Below are 19,017 nucleotides of genomic sequence, written 5' to 3' on the forward strand. Positions count from 1 at the left end.
TCTCTAAAGCTATTTATAGAGTTACAAAACACAAAACACGTGACCAAAAACCATGTCTTTCGACATCTCCCCACTTGGTATGAAGTCCCTCTGAATATCCCAATTGATTTAGAATATTCATTTACTTTCTGAGACAATCCCAAAAAAAAAACATAAAACATAAAACCAAAATCTAAAACAACAAATAATACACTAGGGATCAGTGTGTTTATTTTTGTTTGTCCTATAGTATTTAGCTCAACTGTTAGCATTAAAAATATCTAGATTTTCAACATGTTTAGTAGCAACTTCATTCTGAATCATTTTTTACCAAAAAAATAATCTGAAAACTCATTTTCTACAAATGCATACTCAAAAAACTATTTGTGTGTCCATGTCGTTGTAACTTGCAATTGGGCCTTATTCGGTTTTATAATCCATCCAGATTAACTTCTTAGCCCAACGATTAATATCTGAAACGGACTTTAGGCGGGAACGAATCAGTTGCGCGTTTTTTTTTACCTGTGCTCTCCCCAAGTTATCTTACAAATTCGAATTCACACCCCTAATTTTCAAATATTCATTTTTACACCCAAAATATATAATTTTTTTCCTTAATATATAGCGTGGGGCCTCCTCTCTCGTTTGCTTTTCCTGGAAAATTTGATTTTGATCGTCACCAAACCGTCGAAAATCGGCGCGATCGAAGAATGAAAGGAGGAGGAACAACGAGCTGGACGACGACGTCAGTGCGGAGGAGCGGGTACAAGGCGGTGGTTGACGGAGTCGGGGGACGGCGACGAAGAGAGGAAGACATGGTCGAGATCCGCAAAGCCAAGCGAGAGGAGAGCTTGCTCAAGAAGCGTCGTGAGGCTCTTCCTCTTCCTCACTCTCCTCCTCCCTCCGCCGCCGTTTCTCTCGATCAGAATGTTCGGTTTTGCTTATTTAACCTCTCTTATTAACGAGAAACCTGGAGATTGATTGATTGATAGATAGATAGATAGATGCATGCTTCTCGTGTTAGGATTCGTTCGCAATGGATCTTATCTAATTTTCGATCGATTCTGGTGTCTCTAGATCGTGATTGATGAATCATCTGAGTGATCTATAGCTTTTTGTTAGTGAGATCTGACCTCTGAAGGATCTCCAATGCTCTGAAATTTTCGATAATGATTATTTAGTTTCATCTGAAGTTTGAATCTCAAAAAAAAAAAAAAGAAGAAGAGAAGTTTGAATCTCTAAGAATGAGTTTTTGAGTAGGTTCGTATGTTTGATTGGTTATACAGTTGATAAGCCGTATCTGGTCTGACAAGAAGGAGCTGTTGATCGAGGCTACTACTCAGATCAGAACGTTACTCTGTGGTGGTGAGAGACATCCCATTTAATTTCACTTATGTTAGAATGCAATGAGATGATAATGTATTTGCTGGAATGTGTTATTATCGCCACATGAGGGTTAAAGCTATGTAGGTTTATGTGAAAGTAAAGTGTATTCGCCTCTTTCTAATGCTATACCTGTTTTTTTTTTGGGTAGAAATGTTTAATGTACATGTTGAAGAAGTTATACAAGCTGGTTTGGTTCCACGCTTTGTGGAGTTCCTTACGTGGGATGACTTTCCCCAGCTTCAGGTTAGCTTTTGATACACATGTTCGTTCAGTCTGGTTTTATCACTAGCTTCACAAGCTCGATTTTTTCTCGTTTTTTTTTTTTGAAGTTTGAAGCGGCTTGGGCTTTAACAAATATTGCATCTGGAACGTCTGAGAATACTGAAGTGGTGATTGATCATGGAGCTGTTGCAATACTAGTGAGACTTCTCAGCTCACCGTACGATGGGGTCCGTGAGCAGGTATGTTATTGTGATGATAGATCATCACGTACTATGCTATGTGGTTACCTAATTCTTATGACTGCTTTGGAGCCTGTGGTTGCCTCTGCAATCGAATAAAAAATAAAAGAAAATGACAAAGATCAGTAAATGTAACTTTAATATATTTTGTTGAGTTTGGTTTTCCTCTCCCAGTTTTCAGTTGTGTCTAAGCTGTATTCTTCTGTATTCTTGGACGATCAGGTTGTGTGGGCATTAGGAAATATTTCTGGAGACTCTCCTAGATGCCGTAATATAGTCCTTGGACATGGCGCTCTACCTTCTTTGTTGTTACAGCTAAACAATGGAGCTAAACTTTCTATGCTTGTAAACGCCGCTTGGACTTTGTCTAATCTTTGTAGAGGGAAGCCACAGCCTCCCTATGATCAGGTAAGTTTTGATCCAACCTGAGTTTTGTTATAACTCCTCTCTCTCTCTCTTGCACTCTCAATATTGTGGCGTGTCATTAATAAATCCATCTTGAAAAACGCTCATGCTTAGGGTTGACTGGCAATTTTTTCTTGATTGGATTTGATGAATGTCGTATTCTTTCAGACATTTCACTTATTTGCTATTGTACATTATATGCCCACAGGTGAGTGCTGCATTACCAGCTCTTGCACAACTCATCCGGTTAGATGACAAGGAACTCTTGGCTTATACGTGCTGGGCGCTGGTGTATCTCTCTGATGGTTCAAATGAAAAAATACAGGCCGTTATTGAAGCCAATGTTTGTGGTCGACTTATTGGTCTTTCGGTGTGAGTTTCAAGACTTTAGCTAACCAATAAAATCCTGAGTCATTATTCTGATGGCTTTGTTTGCTTTCTGAACAGTCATCGTTCACCTTCAGTTGCCACTCCTGCTCTTCGCACCATTGGCATTGTTGTAACTGGAAATGATAGTCAAACTCAGGTAAATATGCAGCTAGAAATATTAATTTTGTATTAGAGCTGATATTTTGCTTACTTCCTTTGTTGAGTATTGTACTATTACTGGTGGCTTTTTCTATTTCGTTTTGAATCAGAACTTTTTTCTTTGTGACTTCCCTAGTATATAATTGATCTTCAAGCGCTCCCATGCTTGCTAAATCTTCTTAGAGGACCCTATAATAAGACCATCAGGAAGGAAGCTTGTTGGGTAGTCTCTAATATCACAGCTGGTTGTCAATCACAGATTCAGGTTGGTCAATATGTAATACCTGAACTTGTCTTTTTAACCGCTTCTAATCAAATATGTTGCTCTCAATGTATGTCTTCAATTCTTTATCTCCTTTGGTAGGCTGTATATGATGCTGATGTATGTCCTGCACTTGTCAATCTGCTCCGGAACTCTGAGTTTGATGTCAAGTATGAAGCTGCTTGGGCGATCTGCAACGCTATAGCTGGAGGCTCTTACAAGCAAATCCTGTACGTAGAAGGAAACTCAATACATCTTCTGACTATTAGTATTTTCTCATTAGATGTTCGGTTGTCCATTCGGAAAGAAAATCTTATTTACAAAATTGAAAACTATATAGCGAACAAGATATATTCAGTAGTCTGGACATAAAGGCATGAAAATAGTCCTAACATCAGGACCAGGCCTTATGTCTTCACTCCATTTGGTTTATTACAAAGTTTTGGTTATATATTTCTCAAGCGTGTGCGGGTCAGTTCTTTCTTTCAAAACCTCACACATGATCCGCTAATGTGTCAGGTTTCTTGTAAAGCAAGACTGCATAAAACCTTTGTGCGATATTCTTACATCCTCGGATACTCAACTCGTCATGATTTGTTTAGAATCACTTGAGAAGATACTGAAGGTGGGAGAAGCTTGCGACACGAGACACGCTGATGGTAATCAATGCACTGAAACAAATGTAAACCCACATGCTCAGCTTATAGAAGACGCCGAGGGACTGGAGAAAATAGAAAGCCTGCAATCTCATGAGAACAGTGACATCTATGAAATGGCGGTGAAGATTTTAGAAACATACTGGTTAGAAGAAGAAGAAGAAGACGAAGTAGAAGAGGAAGATAAAGGAAGACAAGACATTGTGTATTTCCCAGTTGACAACTTTGCAAACATGCCAACACCCTCATGTACTCTTGGTGAGATGTACTGTGGACCTTAAGAGGTACAAGTCCTACCTTTCAGTAAATTCTTAATGCCTTTTTTTTGCTTTCACATCAAGGGCTAAGCACGGATGTAGGTTTCCTATTCAGGGGTGAGCATTTTGGTTTAGAACAGAGTCTGGTTTTGTTTTGTGTAGTTTGGGAGGAACTGGTCAAACTCGAGCCGAACAACTTTGATTTGATTTGGCTTAGTTTAGTTTTAGTGCTATTGGTATTTTATATCCGGTTTTACTTGGTTTCGTTTCATATCTTGTTTGGTATTTTTCTGATGAACCAGGACAGGCGGCTTGGCAATCACACACTCAGCTTATTTGTCCATACACTAACAGAGAATCAAGGTTAGAGGTTATTACAATCTTTGAATAATAATGAAAATATTGGTCTTTGGTAGTTTATATTCTTAAGCAAACTGTAATCCGTACAGTTCCTATATGCTGTTTTTTTCTTCATAGATTCTTAAACATTATAGTTAAAATCTTCTTTACATGTAAATAAACCATTATAAAATTAGGTAACATCCAGAAACTTACAAAGACTCAATACAATAGACTAGTGATTACTGTCCTATGTGAACCTCAGGAAACATGCTTTGATATAACAGTGCGATAAGAAACTAAAGTATCAGAAAAATCTGTAGCAAAGCAATGGAGCAACAAAGACAACACAATCGAATTTCTCTTCAGACCAATTGGTGCAAAAATGTGGGGTTCCCATCATAAAAGAATGAAAAAATGAGGGTTCAACCTTGTTTCTTGGTTCAGAAGATAATCTCCTTAAGGATTAAGAGAACAAGCATGATGAAACAGAGGATGACAAGAACAGACGCACATTTAACCATGCCTCCACTTCTCTGTGTACGTTCTGCCTGTGGAGATTCACAAAAAGAACCCACTTGAACATTTTAGTCATGAAACGTTGAGTGAGAGAGATGGTCATATAAAAAGGTTTACCTTTTGCAGCTGTTTGAGACCATCTTCAACTGTACTAGAAACGTTCTGGATGTTATAGTCAATCCGATCAACTATCGTACCCTGTCCCATCAAGTTTTTCGTTTCAAATTAGTAAGCGACTCAGAAGCTAGACAACAAACAGTTGATAGTGTTATACCTGGTCTATCACAAGCGCAGAAAGGTCCTTCATTATCTGAGCGAGCTCGTTTACGGATTCAACAACCTGTAGATTACACAGAACCACAAGGTTATAACAGCAATGAAGAACACTAGGAGTTGCAAACACTAACCTGCTGAATCTCTTTCTCCCTCTCTACAGATATTTCCTCGCTCTTTTTGATCTTGCTCATCTGATGCTCACTAAATAACTGAAATGAAAAATGCATATAGTTACACAACATATATACATAGGAGAAACAAAGGTTGTAGATTGTAATAAAGGAATCATACTATATCATCGAAGTCATCATCTTCTGCTCTAGAGCTGCTTCCGTTTAGATTCATCTCTAAATCCCCTCCATCCTGATCATACATCAAACGTCAAAAGCTTCATTTCCCCCCAAAACTGTACAAAGTAACAAGATATGCATACCTCTTTTTGTAGCCTCAAGCGTTTCAAATAAGTAGACTGTTTCTTGCGTAGCTCCATGGAAAGTTGTTGGAGATCAGTTGCAAGAGACCGCTGTTACAGAAAAAACACATCAAGACACAATGTTCAGATACTGACAAAAGAACACGTCAAATTCAAAGCACACCAACCCTACTACCTGCACGTTCTTCCTAACACTCGAATCCTCAGAAGGTCCACCTTTAGAAAGCCTCTGAAGCTGCTTCTCCGATTTCCTCAACAAGAAAGTAACCGCCTGCGTCAAAGACTCGATCTGATGCTGATCCTCTTTACCGTCCCCAAACGAAGGCATCAAAGCTTTAGCATGAGCCTTCCCAAGCTCAGCCATTTTGGTCCTCGCGCGCTGAATGTTCACCGAAATCTCCTCGGAGACATCAACCCAATCCGGTGGTAACCCCACTGTCACTGCTCCTTTACTGTAACAACCAAAGCTTTCAGCTTTAACAACTTACATGCTTATGCAATCACAAAGGTTGAACCTTTAAGAAGGTGTGTACCTTGAGGTCCCTGGATCTTCGGTACTGACTGGAGTGTAGGAGCGTTTGGGATGCAATAGAGATGTGCTCGCCATCTCGATCACCGGGCCTACGCCGGATTTCGATTCCGTCATCGGAGCACGGACGCTCCTCAGAGAGTTTCTGTACTTTCTGAACAAGAGCGTGCGGTTCCGAGTCGCCATATCAGCTCAGGTTTCAATCAAAACCTCTTGAAGAATCTCAGTAACCAAATATAGGATTTTTTCGAGCCTCCTTTTCGGATCCGAAGCTATAGATCTGAACAGGATCGCGGTTTCACTACAGAGAAGAGCAATGAAGGTAGAACGAATTGTGAATAAACGACGGCGGAAGCTTCTCAAAGCTGGTGTAATTGATCAGAGGATCGCCGACGGAATTAAACTTCTCCGACGAGACAGTAAGCTCCACAAATTTTTAATTTCTGATAGTTTAGAACGTTTTTAATAAGTAGGATTTAGTAAAAAGGAAAGTTAATTACACATATATATAATTTTGGGCTTAGTTCGAAAAAACTGAATCTTAATGGGCCTCAATCACGATATTGTGAGCCCATTAAGATGTTAACCTTTTGTTTCTCCCTCTGTTTTTAATTCGACTCAGAAACTAGTCTTCTTCTCATATTCATAAGCAGCATATGAAGGAATTTATTATAATCAGAGCCAGTTGTAAGGTTTTGACTCGCAAAAAAATTAAATACTGGAAGACTGGTGGGGGTTGCGCGAACGCAAACCCCCCTGCCACAAATAATGACGTAGGCTCTTCCACTTGGGAAGACCTTAGGCTAAGCACCCTTCCGGTATGTGCAATGGAAGTCACTAGCCTAGGCCACTCGTCTTCTTGATCACGAGTCGACCCCGTCCAGGTAAGTGATTTGCTACTTCACAGGAGCTTCCTATTTATACCCAGTTTCCACAGGCTCCTCCTTCTCTCGTAACCGATGTGGGATGCTTTTGATAAATCAGACTTTACGCCGTTCTTATTCCCTTAATACGCACAGAGTGCCGTTTTTAGGATTCCTTTTCTAAACGGCGTGTCGGTTAGGCTTGGTAAATACGCGAAACGGCTAGACTTTTGTTCCCAGTTTGGAACTCTTTTGTGGGCTGGGTATCCTTGGTGGCCCAAAAGCTATCACTAGTACAATGTCATTAATTTTGGTATTAGGCCTACATTTAAATTATGAATAGAAAATACTGGGTAAAGCCATAGCTAGCCTAATAGAGAGTTGAAACACTATTTTAGGTGGATGCCTAAAGCAATAATCAACATGGTCCATGAGTGATGTAAATCTCTATGCGGCTTATAATTGAAATTCAATTTACTATGAAGTTATGTAGAGGACAACTATGTTTGTGTAGAAACGTAATATAGGAAAGGATGTCACGGTGAGAACAGTTAATACCAGGGGCGGAGGCAGCTTAGTGGGTGGGGGGAAGGGAGGGGTCAGCTGACCCAACTTCTTTTTTGTAAAAAAAAAAAAATTTAGATAAAATTTGTATCAATTTTGTATTGACCCTATTTAAAAAATAAATTTGACCCCACAAAAATAATTACAAAACATTATTTCTTTAACACGCAGAGAGTGCCGTTTTTAGTGCTCTGCTTTTTAGACGACGTGTCGGACGGGATCAACAAACGCGCGAACCGGCAAGACATTTGATTAGATTCTTTAGTGGGCCGCGCTCTTTTTGGACTTAATTTAAGCATTTGACTAAAATTGTATGAAGGTTCGTACCCCAGCTGATTAGCTTAATAGTGGAATAATAAAATCATTTTTTTCTCTTAATAATGAATCGCCCCCCACTTTTATCATATACAAATGGCTAAAAATTAAGGTTCAATATCTGAACAAAAGAGTTAAAAGAAAAATCATTTTCTAACAAATCTAAACAATTAAAGCTCAGTGGAGCCCTAACCTCAACCAATGGGGTTGTCTTGTGTCCAGAATCATCTTAACTACATCTTCTACAAATGAATCAAAACAAGAAGAGCAACACCCTTTCATCAGGCTGCTGCTGCTGCTGTTGTTGTTGTTACCACTGCTGCTCCCAGGTCTCATATCATCGTGAGGACACGTCACTGACGGCGGGACAAAGTGGACTTCACTGCTCTTGTGTTCCAGTCCACAAGCTGCCAGTATCGTGTGTATTGAGCACGTGGAAATCTCCTCAAACGTGGCGTGACCTGTACAAGACAGTGGAAATGGTACCCAAGAAAACTACCATCAGAAGGCAGATAAGAGTATTAATCAACATTACAATCCAAAGGGTGGTGTTATGTAAACAATAAATTAATCTTAGAGAGAGTTAACGAGTTGAAGATTTATGCCTAAAGCCATTATCAACATTTTCAATGACTAAAGATTATTAAACTTTGGTTAAACCAAGAGCTTGAAGAGGGGATTGGATTATGCGTACCTAAGTTGATTTGACGAGACAAGTTCTGGAGATGGGCTTTAACTCTTTGTTGCAGTCGTTCTCCTCCCGTCAAAGACATTGTGTTTGGCATGTAGCTGCGTGGATGTTGTTGATTACCAAACAAAGGATCACCCTGAGCCAATCCATAATGCAGTTCTAAATCAATAGGTCGATCACCACGGAATGTATTACTAGAGAAACGTCTCGCTGCTTCATCGCTTCCAAAATGATCTAACTTCGGAGACAAAAGCTCAGGTTCATTGTGCAATCTCTCCTCAGAGATTGTATACAACGACATCCTTGTTTCTAGGGTCGCTACATGTTGAGGCGGTTCTCTTTCTCTGCCATCACTCGAGTTAGCAATCATCGATGATCCACCAGTTCTACTACTCCCCATATTAACAAGCCTATCACTGTTGATAATATTTTGTATGTGTCTATGAAGCGTCCTTCGTCTTGATAACGTGGTTGCCCCTAAGCCGAAAGGAGAAGAGCCTTGAACATCACCATTCCTTGAAGAGAAAAGGTAATCTCCACTGGAAAAAGGTGTACGTGGGGATACTAGCGAAGACGGATCTTGATATTGCCCTGAAACAACAAGAGGCGATGGTCTACTGTAAAAGCCAGTCACCCTTTGTGGCTCGGATGTAGCATGCATCTGGGAGATAGCTGTTCCAAGTGCAACAGGTCTACAAGCATCACAGTACCAGTTTCCTTCAGGCACTTCCCTCCCGAGTCCAACACAGTACGTATGAGCAGATGAATCACAAAGATCACAAAGCAGCATAAGCCCATCGTCTTCACCTTGGTGACACTCCGAGCATATTATATTTTCGTATGGATCGAGATAACTCCTCAGCTCTTCCTCAGTGGGTTGATAGACCTGATCACGTTCAGGTACACGTATCACGACTTCTCTCAAATCAACACCATGTGTGGATCTTGCAGGCTTACTAATTGTTCTGAACCGCTGCTTACACAGAGGGCATCGAGATTCTACTTTTGACCACTCCATAATGCAAGTGAAATAAAAGTAATGACTACAACAGTCCAGTGTTCCTTTTAATCTCCTCATGTCTTCCTTAGACAGACAAATCCCACAAACGTTTTTCATCACTATCTCTACCTTCTTTTCACTTTTCTTCACAGGTGATTTACGAAGCTGAGGGTGGACCGTAGCTTTTCGTGTAGATGACACGTGTTTCACGTTACTTCTCAATAGACTACTGACTTCCCTTACCTGCTCTCTTTCCTCCTCTGAGATTGTGTACTCGTAATCAGACTCTCCAGAGGAGGCAATGTCTGAATCTGATTGTAAAGTACACCGACGCCTTGGTCTTAATGATCTCGCCCTCTTTCTTGCAGGTAGGCAGTCATCTACAAAATCACCATCATCGTCATCATCATCATCAACTCCTTCCTTTGCGTTCTTCCCTCGTCTCTTCCTTCCACTTGCAACATTTCTTCTTTTACGCCCTCCTCCTCTAGATCTCTGCTTCCGCTTGTTTCTCTTACAAACCTTGAGTGTTTCTTCCTCCTCATCTTTCTCGTCTAGTGAGACATCTTCCTCATCCGCGGAAAACTCTTCGTCCCCATCCTCATCCTCATCATAATCTCCATCATCTTCCTTCTCCTTCTCCTGTGACACATTCTCCTGCTCCTCCAACGCCATCTCTTCCTTTTCACAGCTCACATCTTCCTCTTCTGGATAGTCTCCATCTTCATCTTCCACCTCATAGAAAACTCTCCTCCTCTTACCAAAACCAATCTCTTTCACACTCTCCCTCTCATCCTCCTCAGCATCATCAAGATCCTCATCTTCTTCCTTATCAGAAACAACAACAACAACCTGCTCCACCTTTCTCGACCTGCATCCCGTGATCTTCCGATTGCCACGTGGACCGGTCTTCACTTTCGGCCACTCAACGCTCCTCAGCACAACCTCCTCCTCCTCCACCTCCACCTCATCCTCCTCCACAGCACAACCATCAAAAGAATCCTCATTCAGATCATCACCTTCAGATTCATCTTCGTCTGATATCACATAATCCTCATCTAAGCCCTTTTCCTTAGATCTAACTCTTCTCTTTAAATTGTTTCTCTTCCCCATTTACTCTCTCTCTCTCTCTCTCTCTCTCTCTCTCTCTCTCTCTCTCTCTCTCTCTCTCTCTCTCTCTCTCTCTCTCTCTGGATTAGGTTAATCTAAAATCTAAATCCCTAAGCTCATCAACCTAAACCTTCTCAACGCCAATTCTCCAGCTCCCTAACACCAGATCTGCAAATTAACTGTAAATTAAAATAAATATATTAAAAGCTCTTGATTTGATTCCAATTTTAGAAAAATTCTACTGTTACCCGATATTACTAAATGCTATTTAATTCGGATCAAGAAAAATTAAATGAATCCCCCAATCTCCAGAGAGAGACACAATGAACAACGAGAAATAGCAATTTTAATAACAAAACAAAATTTGCAATCGTTCATAGACACAGAGGCAAAGAATAACAAACCTCTCACGATGAATTGGAATTTTTTTCCCACTAATTTTGTGAAATCGTGATCCTTTTCCCCGCCTTATTTGCCTCTCTATTTACAATTTTTTTTTTTTTTACGAATTGTTTTTGGTTGAGAAAAATTGGGGAAAAGGGTGTTTTGATTGGTTTGTTGAGAAGGAGATGGGAAGCTCTCTCTCTCTCGTATCTGTAATTGCGGGATTAGGCTCGTGGCCGCATCTGGTGGCACTTGGAGTTGTTATTGGGCTTTTTTAATAATTAGCATGATTGGGCTGAGCACGTGAGGCAGCTCTACTCTGTGGTTGAGCGTATTGAATGTTTTGTATCGGGCGGTTATAATTTGTCTCTAGATTTCTAACAGTGGAATCGACGGTAATGATCAATTATAAAGTAGTTGACAGAAATGAAAGATTTATTAAGTTATTATTTTGAGCAGATTTTGTTTGCAAGTTTCATATAAATAAACTTAGCATTTAGATTATCTTCCATATGATACTTAGAGAAACTTAATCCCTCTAATGTATTATTACATTTAAAAAAAATGAAATATTTTAGTTGAAAATTTAATTATAATTATACTATATTTTAAAATAAATAAAGTAAAATTATTATTTTATTATGGACTACATTTTTTTTTACTCTATTGTAGAGTAGAGAATAAAATGAAACTCGAAAATAATTTACGCTAAAGTTTATTTTGGAATAGAAAATAAAGTGAGGATTATAAATGTTTATTTTTGGATTAGAATGTTCTCTTACCATGATAAAAGAAATACAGCAGTATAATCTGGAAGAAAACCAGAACATCTCCTTGTTTTTTAGTTGATTGCTGTCAGCTGAAACAACCGGTTTATAAAGTGTGGTGATGGATTTTCCATAACATGTATCGATTGAGACTGCATGTATTCGCGAGGAAATAGTATAGTTTGCTAGTCGCTAGAAGCAGAATCTAAAGTTTATAGAACAAAACAAAACAAATAGCTTTGGCCAAATGAAGAAAGAATAACTTTGGCTTGAGAAAAGAGTAATAAACCAAGGTAAAACATTAAAGTTTGAATATGTTCCTACAGTTCCCAAAGAGGCAAAGAACATTTCTTCACCAACAATCAATACCTAACTAAACCTCCAATTTTTGTTTTCTTCTATATATATGCCTCCACTCTTTCCTTTGCTCTTCTCCTCTTGTTAACCTAAACCCAAAATCCTAAAACCGGTTATCACAAAATGGGCATGACCGCACTTCTCTTTGTTACAACGCTTATGTTTGTTCACGCGTTTTCATCCCAAACACAACTTTTCAAGCCTTACAAAGAAGAAAACGTCCAGTCTCTAGTCGCGAAGGCGTGCCAGTTCATCGATGCTCACGACTCATGCGTCTCCAACATCCGTACGCACATCCAAGAATCGGGTCACGGGTTAACCCCGCACTCGGTTCTAACCGCTGCGGTCAAGGAAGCACACGACAAAGCCAAGCTTGCGATGCAAGGAATCCCAACGGTCACGACGTTATCCTTCCGTTCGCGTGAACAAATCGCTATCGAGGATTGCAAAGAGCTTGTAGGCTTCTCGGTCTCCGAGCTAGCATGGTCGATGCTCGAGATGAACAAACTCCACGGAGGAGGAGGAATCGACGGTGACTCCCACGACGCAGCAGGAGGCAACCTCAAGACATGGCTAAGTGCGGCCATGAGTAACCAAGACACGTGTCTCGAAGGGTTTGAAGGAACGGAGAGAAAGTACGAGGAGATGATCAAAGGTAGCTTGAGACAAGTCACTCAGCTCGTGAGCAATGTCCTAGACATGTACACGCAGCTCAATGCCTTGCCTTTCAAGCCATCTAGGAACGAGAGCTCCGTATTAAGCCCTGAGTGGCTCTCGGAGACCGACGAGAGCCTCATGACGCGGCTCAACCCTAGCGCGATGCATCCAGACGCGGTCGTGTCGGTGGATGGGAAAGGGAAGTATCGGACGATTAATGAAGCCATCAACGAGGCTCCGAATCATAGCACGAAGAGATATGTTATATACGTGAAGAAAGGTTTGTATAGAGAGAATATTGATATGAAGAAGAAAAAGACAAACATTATGCTTGTCGGTGACGGTATTGGACAGACGATTATTACCGGTGATCGAAATTTCTTGCAGGGTCTAACTACTTTCCGAACTGCAACCGTTGGTTAGTATTAGTAATTTAATAATTGGTTAGTTATCTATCTTATTAAAACTCAAGTACAAAATTGGAGTGTTTGGAGACTTGAATAGGATTTTTAAAAATTTGGAGTGTTTGGTAACATGGATTGCAGTCTTTTAAAAAAAAATATTTTTGTTTGAAAACAAGGATAGTAGTATTAAGAAAAAAAAGTAATGGACTTATGTTTTTTTAAAAAATTGAAAGTTATCTAGGCCACTTTTAAAATATACCAAAATGGGTCATTCTAATTCCCTAAAAAAAAATTTTCTAAACTAACCATAAAACAAAATTTAAACTTTATATACATATTTCAAATCAAAATAATAATTCAAATTTGATTTATATCAAAAATTGATTCAAAAATATACATATATTCAAAAATGGATTTTTACTAAACTATTTTTCAATAACCATTATAAAAAAATATTGTCAATATATATAAGAAAAATATAATACAAAGCCCAATTTGAAATACCAACTCAAATTATGGTTTTCATATTTCATATTAAGTTTTAAAAATATAATATATGTAATTATTTATATGATGGTATGTATAAAATACTATTAATTATATGATTACTTATATGATGGTACATATAAAATACGATTAATTATATGATGATAAAATACGATATATAATAATGACTAGGGATGGGCTTTTGGATACCCATACGGGTTTAGTTCTGATCGGTTTGTATTTTGAGTTTTCGGGGTCAAAGATTTCAGCCTTATTAAAATGTTTCTAAATTTTTGTTTGAGTTCGATTTGGATCTTTGCGGGTTTGGTTTGGGTTTGGATAACTAATTTAAATTATTTTTAAAGTCTTAAATCATTATATATTTTAAATTTCTCAAAATGTATAAATAAAATAATATATTACGTATAAATTTGAATAACATATGTCATAATACTTAAGCTTAACATATCAATTGGCTTGATTTAAAATTTTGGATACGAAATCAATAATTATTTTAAGTATTTTTGGAGATTTGAGTATACTTTAACTATTTCAGATATTTACTTTTGACTATCTATATATATTTTCAAGTATTTAAACCAATTTAAAAGTATCATTTTTGATGTTTTATATACGTTAAATCTAAAAATAATTAATATATATAAGTATATAAATCTATTTTTAGATAAATTCGGATACCCAAATACTTCGGTTCGGATCAGATTCGGTTCTCTAAATAACAAAATTTTGAATAATTAGAATATTTAATCAATTTATGTTTGAGTTTGGTACTATATCTTTGGATCGGTATCGGTTATGTTCCTCGGATTCATTTTTCCAAATCCTAATAATTACATGAAAAACAAATATCAACATATTTTTCAAAATATACACCCGCGCGCCTGCGCGGGTCAAAATCTAGTTAGTTAATTAATAGATTAACCTTTTAAAAACCTTTCTCACTTTTTTTGCTTTTTGTGAAATTTTGTTTATTGATGTGTATGAAAATCAGAAAGCATAGATGCTTTCTGCAATCCGCAGGCTTTCAAGTTTTATACTATTTTTTTGTCTTACAATCATTCCTTTCTTGTGTTAGAAGTATCTATTATCTCTAATTTATTAGTTTCAGTTAGTTAAAGTTAATTAACTGATTAGTCTTTTATGAACTTTTTGTTCTTTTCTCTCTTTTTGGTTTTGGTCAAATTTTGTTTATTATTATTTCAGAAATCGAAATTTAAGCATATATTCTTTTGCTTTCTGCAAACTGAAGACTTTCAAGCTTTTTACATTCTCTTCTTATAATCCATTCCTTTCTTGTGTTACAAGAGACTGCTTATTCAATAAAAATTTGCTGTTTATTAAAATTAGTTTGATTAACCCTTAATTTGGTTTTGATCAGCTGTTTCTGGAAGAGGGTTCATAGCAAGGGACATAACTTTCAGAAACACTGCCGGGCCACATAACCGACAAGCTGTTGCATTAAGGGTCGATTCCGACCAATCAGCCTTCTTCCGATGTAGCATGGAAGGTTACCAAGACACTCTCTACGCCCATTCCCTCCGTCAGTTCTACAGAGAATGTGAAATCTATGGTACAATCGATTTCATATTTGGAAACGGCGCCGCCGTATTACAGAACTGTAAAATCTACACCAGGGTTCCATTACCGCTCCAGAAGGTGACGATAACCGCACAAGGGAGAAAAAGCCCTAACCAGAACACAGGGTTTGTGATCATGAACAGTTACGTGTTAGCCACACAACCTACTTATCTTGGCCGGCCATGGAAACTTTACTCAAGGACGGTTTACATGAACACTTACGTGAGCCAGCTGGTCCAGCCTAGAGGCTGGCTTGAGTGGTTTGGTAACTTTGCTTTGGACACTTTGTGGTATGGGGAATATAATAATATTGGACCGGGTTGGCGGGCATCTGGTCGGGTTAAATGGCCCGGTTATCATATTATGGACAAACGGACTGCGATGTCCTTCACCGTTGGATCGTTTATTGACGGTCGGAGGTGGCTTCCGGCAACAGGTGTCACGTTCACGGCTGGCCTAGCTAATTAATTAAAATAAAACTTTAGTATGATTTTATGACTATGCTACTATTTTTCATACGCGGTTTATCATCCATTTTAGCCCCCTGGTTCTAGCTGATCATATCACGAATATATAGTTTCTGCTGTATGTGTATGCTTTTATTAATAGCCTATGTCTCTGATTATACAATTATGTAAAGCACCCTTTAATTCTTTACATCTTTTTTTTTTTGTAAACTAATTCTTTACATCTTATTTGAATAGTTTTAGCTAATTTGAAATGGTTGTAATATATGGTATCCCACTAACTCAAATGAGATATTCAGTCACGAGTATCCACCTACACAAACGAATCACTTCAAATCTTAGGTCTTACCTTCGGAATAAAGAAATGAATGTACCATTCTGTTGTTGACAGCCATATCTTTAAAAATCATGTATTGTTGTTTGCACGTTTAAAAATATGTCCACAAAAAGTTATAAACTGAAAGATTAGATGGATCATGCATGTATAAATACACATTAAAACATATTGAAGTAAACTTGTAACATCTACACTTTTTAGTAGCCATGGCTCAAAATAGTATTCTGTTCACGGCCATCTCTTTGCTTCTTTTCTCTATCTTTTCTCATTGTCAAGCCCTAACTTCCTTGGAAGCTCTTTGTGATTCCACTCCTCACCCGCCCGTCTGTAAATCCGTTCTACCAGTCGGGTCACCCGGTTCAGTTTCAGGATTTGCTAGTATTGTCATCCTAAAATCTCTAGAAGCTTCTAAACACCTTCTCGCCTCCTTCGACCAGCATCATCCCACATCAGGACCCCTTGATGATTGCCAATTACTTGCCGGTCTGACCGTTGACCAGCTCACACGTGTGAACGTCATCAAGGAGACCGTTCTTGGAACCTCCGAGGTCAACGATCTCCTCACGTTGCTTAGCGCCGCTCTTACCAACTACGAGACGTGCCTAGGCTCGTTTCATGATGTCACCGGAGAGTCGTCCGAGAATTTTGTTAAGGACCGCCATGATATCCTCACACGTGTTTCGGACGGAATAAAGCTGATTAGCGTTTCTCTTGCCTTGTCCAAGGAGGCTTGGCCGATAGCATCTGATGCTTCAGCTACAAAGCCACCACCGAGGATTCTTACGGAGGACGAGAAAAAGTCTTCGTTGCCAGAAGTTTCGTATGTGAAGGTGACGGAACGTGAGAGAATGATTTACGAGAGAGTTAAAGTTTTGGGACGAAAGCTTCTTCAGGTTTCATTTCTATCAACCAATCGTATAAACTTTACATTTTTCTTAGATTCTGTAACATAATAGGGGTTGTGGAAAAGAAATGAAAGTAATTTCGTAGTGGTATTATAAAATTATCGTAAATAATCAAAATGTATAGATTACTTTTTTAAAAATATTTTAGTATTTTGTAATTCTTTTAATTCTAAAACTGAAACGGGAAGCCAAAATTATTAATGTAGTTTTTAATGTAACCCATTTGGACTAATATATCAAACATATATGCACTGCTTTTGATAAACCTTAAGTGATGGACTTCTTATTTACTATTAATTTAGCCAGTATTTGTTTGTGCATATACCTTTTTAATTAAAGTGTTAATGTTATGTATTTTACAGTCTTCTCCTGGAGGCAATGGTGGTCTAAAGGTGGCCAAGACAGTGGTCGTTAACCCTAACGGAATCAATGGTGATGCCTATAAAACCATTAATGACGCTATAGCTGCTGCGCCAACGAAGGCAGAATCCGAAAACGGATACTTTGTGATTTACGTCGTGGCTGGAGTTTACGAAGAGTACGTCACGGTCCCTAGCAATAAATCGTACGTGATGATCATTGGTGACGGCATTGACAAAACAATAATCACCGGAAATAGAAACGTGGTTGATGGTTCCACCACTTTTGCTTCTGCTACACTAGGTAAGTCATCAGTAAACCAGATATCATCTAAAATAGTAAAAGAAAATGTAAAACATTTGAAAACTGATGTAGAATATTATGTAGTTAAGTTTTAAAAATTTAGCTAGCGAATGTAAACAGCGTTTTAAGTTATTAAAAAATCGAGACTTGGATGTCACGTCACATATCCATCAGTAGATAAAATACATGGACTAATTTTGATGTTATTGTATTCAGCTGTTATCGGAAGAGGCTTCACGGCGGCGAACATAACCGTGAGAAACACAGCCGGCCCTACCAAACACCAAGCTGTTGCTGTCCGAAACAGTGCTGACATGTCAGCATTTTACAAATGTAGCTTCGAGGGCTACCAAGACACGCTCTACGTCCACTCACTTAGACAATTTTACAGAGAATGCGACATCTACGGAACGGTAGATTTTATATTTGGAAACGCAGCAACGGTTCTTCAGAACTGCAACCTCATTCCTAGATTACCACTTCAAGGACAATTCAATGCCATAACGGCTCAAGGCAGGAGCGATCCAAACCAGAACACCGGGATTTCGATACAAAATTGTAGAATAACACCGAGTGCTGAATTGGTTTCAAGTAATTTCTCGGTTAAGACGTATTTAGGTAGGCCGTGGAAGGAGTACTCAAGGACGGTTTACTTGCAAAATTTCATGGATGGGTTTATTGATGCTAAGGGATGGAATGAATGGATGGGTGATTTCGCTTTACAGACTTTGTATTATGCGGAGTTCATGAATACCGGACCAGGTTCAGAAACAGCTAACCGGGTTAATTGGCCCGGTTATCATGTGATCAATGAAACTGAAGCTGTTTGGTTCACTGTCTCAAACTTTATTGTCGGAGACTACTGGTTGCCGAGCATGGGAGTTCCCTACGCCGGTGGGTTGATGTAATCTCGATTGATTTCTGGTCATTCAAACCATATATTAATCTTATCAAAGTTTCCAAGAAAATTATTTTTTGTTGTTTTGTTTGTACAAGAAACATTTATTTACACATATTATTCTACACATATATATATATATATATAATAGGTTTAATATATATAAGTATTTGATCAGTGTTTTCTTTCTTCTTAAACCATAATTTATTTGATGTAGAAAACATAATTTCTTTAGTTATAAATTTATAATGTACCCAAAAATGTTTTAAATTATCATATTTATTCTAGAATATAAACATAAAAGGTATTACTTCAAATAAAAACAAATTTGGAAATGATGTTAAAAGTGGATTAAGCAATGGCAAAAAACTCCATACTAATATCTGTAGGAAACTGTATTTTTCTCTAAGAAAATAGAATGTATGTCAGTTAGTAGTTATTAAACACGATTAAGACACTGGTTATTCAGATTTTAGAGGAAAAAGTAGAATAAACAAAAAATGAAGTTTTGAATTCCCTA

The 19,017-nt window shown here is 38.2% G+C and overlaps 6 protein-coding genes and 1 non-coding gene across 10 annotated transcripts; 4 read left to right on the forward strand and 3 right to left on the reverse strand.

Moving 5' to 3' along the window:
• Window positions 1–456: 456 nt before the first annotated feature.
• LOC103870799 (importin subunit alpha-7) lies at window positions 457–4,614 on the forward strand. Of its 2 annotated transcripts, none has more exons than XM_009148963.3 (11): window positions 457–908; window positions 1,266–1,344; window positions 1,514–1,608; window positions 1,695–1,826; window positions 2,049–2,234; window positions 2,440–2,603; window positions 2,679–2,757; window positions 2,896–3,024; window positions 3,124–3,251; window positions 3,541–3,961; window positions 4,237–4,614. In XM_009148963.3, exons 1-10 carry the CDS (start codon window positions 690–692, stop codon window positions 3,956–3,958), a joined length of 1,629 nt encoding a protein of 542 aa, XP_009147211.1. In that variant the 5' UTR covers window positions 457–689; the 3' UTR covers window positions 3,959–3,961; window positions 4,237–4,614. The 2 variants fall into 2 exon arrangements, with proteins under 2 accessions (XP_009147211.1, XP_009147212.1); XM_009148964.3 differs by having other exon boundaries at window positions 4,242–4,614.
• Window positions 4,426–6,902, reverse strand: LOC103870798 (syntaxin-43). The gene is made up of 8 exons (XM_009148962.3): window positions 6,035–6,902; window positions 5,677–5,953; window positions 5,502–5,591; window positions 5,360–5,431; window positions 5,200–5,277; window positions 5,067–5,132; window positions 4,910–4,990; window positions 4,426–4,824 (listed from the first exon to the last, which is right to left on the reverse strand). Exons 1-8 carry the CDS (start codon window positions 6,214–6,216, stop codon window positions 4,717–4,719), a joined length of 954 nt encoding a protein of 317 aa, XP_009147210.1. The 5' UTR covers window positions 6,217–6,902; the 3' UTR covers window positions 4,426–4,716.
• LOC117134560 lies at window positions 6,760–6,922 on the reverse strand. The gene has a single exon (XR_004458744.1). It is a non-coding gene; the product is annotated as a U1 spliceosomal RNA (small nuclear RNA).
• An 885-nt stretch (window positions 6,923–7,807) lies between these two features.
• On the reverse strand, window positions 7,808–11,193 carry LOC103870797. Of its 3 annotated transcripts, none has more exons than XM_033292317.1 (4): window positions 10,978–11,193; window positions 10,656–10,752; window positions 8,467–10,595; window positions 7,808–8,233 (listed from the first exon to the last, which is right to left on the reverse strand). In XM_033292317.1, exons 3-4 carry the CDS (start codon window positions 10,574–10,576, stop codon window positions 7,950–7,952), a joined length of 2,394 nt encoding a protein of 797 aa, XP_033148208.1. In that variant the 5' UTR covers window positions 10,577–10,595; window positions 10,656–10,752; window positions 10,978–11,193; the 3' UTR covers window positions 7,808–7,949. The 3 variants fall into 3 exon arrangements, with proteins under 3 accessions (XP_033148208.1, XP_033148209.1, XP_009147209.1); XM_033292318.1 differs by having other exon boundaries at window positions 10,656–10,741; window positions 10,978–11,189; XM_009148961.3 differs by having other exon boundaries at window positions 8,467–10,741; window positions 10,978–11,189.
• A 781-nt stretch (window positions 11,194–11,974) lies between these two features.
• On the forward strand, window positions 11,975–15,904 carry LOC103870804 (putative pectinesterase/pectinesterase inhibitor 22). The gene is made up of 2 exons (XM_009148969.3): window positions 11,975–13,156; window positions 15,028–15,904. Exons 1-2 carry the CDS (start codon window positions 12,205–12,207, stop codon window positions 15,693–15,695), a joined length of 1,620 nt encoding a protein of 539 aa, XP_009147217.1. The 5' UTR covers window positions 11,975–12,204; the 3' UTR covers window positions 15,696–15,904.
• A 281-nt stretch (window positions 15,905–16,185) lies between these two features.
• Window positions 16,186–17,034, forward strand: LOC117134230 (probable pectinesterase/pectinesterase inhibitor 7). Its single transcript, XM_033292324.1, has one exon. The coding sequence runs from the start codon at window positions 16,238–16,240 to the stop codon at window positions 16,982–16,984; it is 747 nt and encodes a 248-aa protein (XP_033148215.1). The 5' UTR covers window positions 16,186–16,237; the 3' UTR covers window positions 16,985–17,034.
• A 199-nt stretch (window positions 17,035–17,233) lies between these two features.
• Window positions 17,234–18,994, forward strand: LOC103870875 (probable pectinesterase/pectinesterase inhibitor 20). The gene is made up of 2 exons (XM_033292323.1): window positions 17,234–17,599; window positions 17,816–18,994. The coding sequence occupies exons 1-2, from the start codon at window positions 17,281–17,283 to the stop codon at window positions 18,505–18,507; spliced, it is 1,011 nt and encodes a 336-aa protein (XP_033148214.1). The 5' UTR covers window positions 17,234–17,280; the 3' UTR covers window positions 18,508–18,994.
• Window positions 18,995–19,017: the final 23 nt, after the last annotated feature.

This window comes from Brassica rapa, chromosome A05 (assembly GCF_000309985.2).
Source record: "Brassica rapa cultivar Chiifu-401-42 chromosome A05, CAAS_Brap_v3.01, whole genome shotgun sequence".
Taxonomy (NCBI): Eukaryota; Viridiplantae; Streptophyta; class Magnoliopsida; order Brassicales; family Brassicaceae; genus Brassica; species Brassica rapa.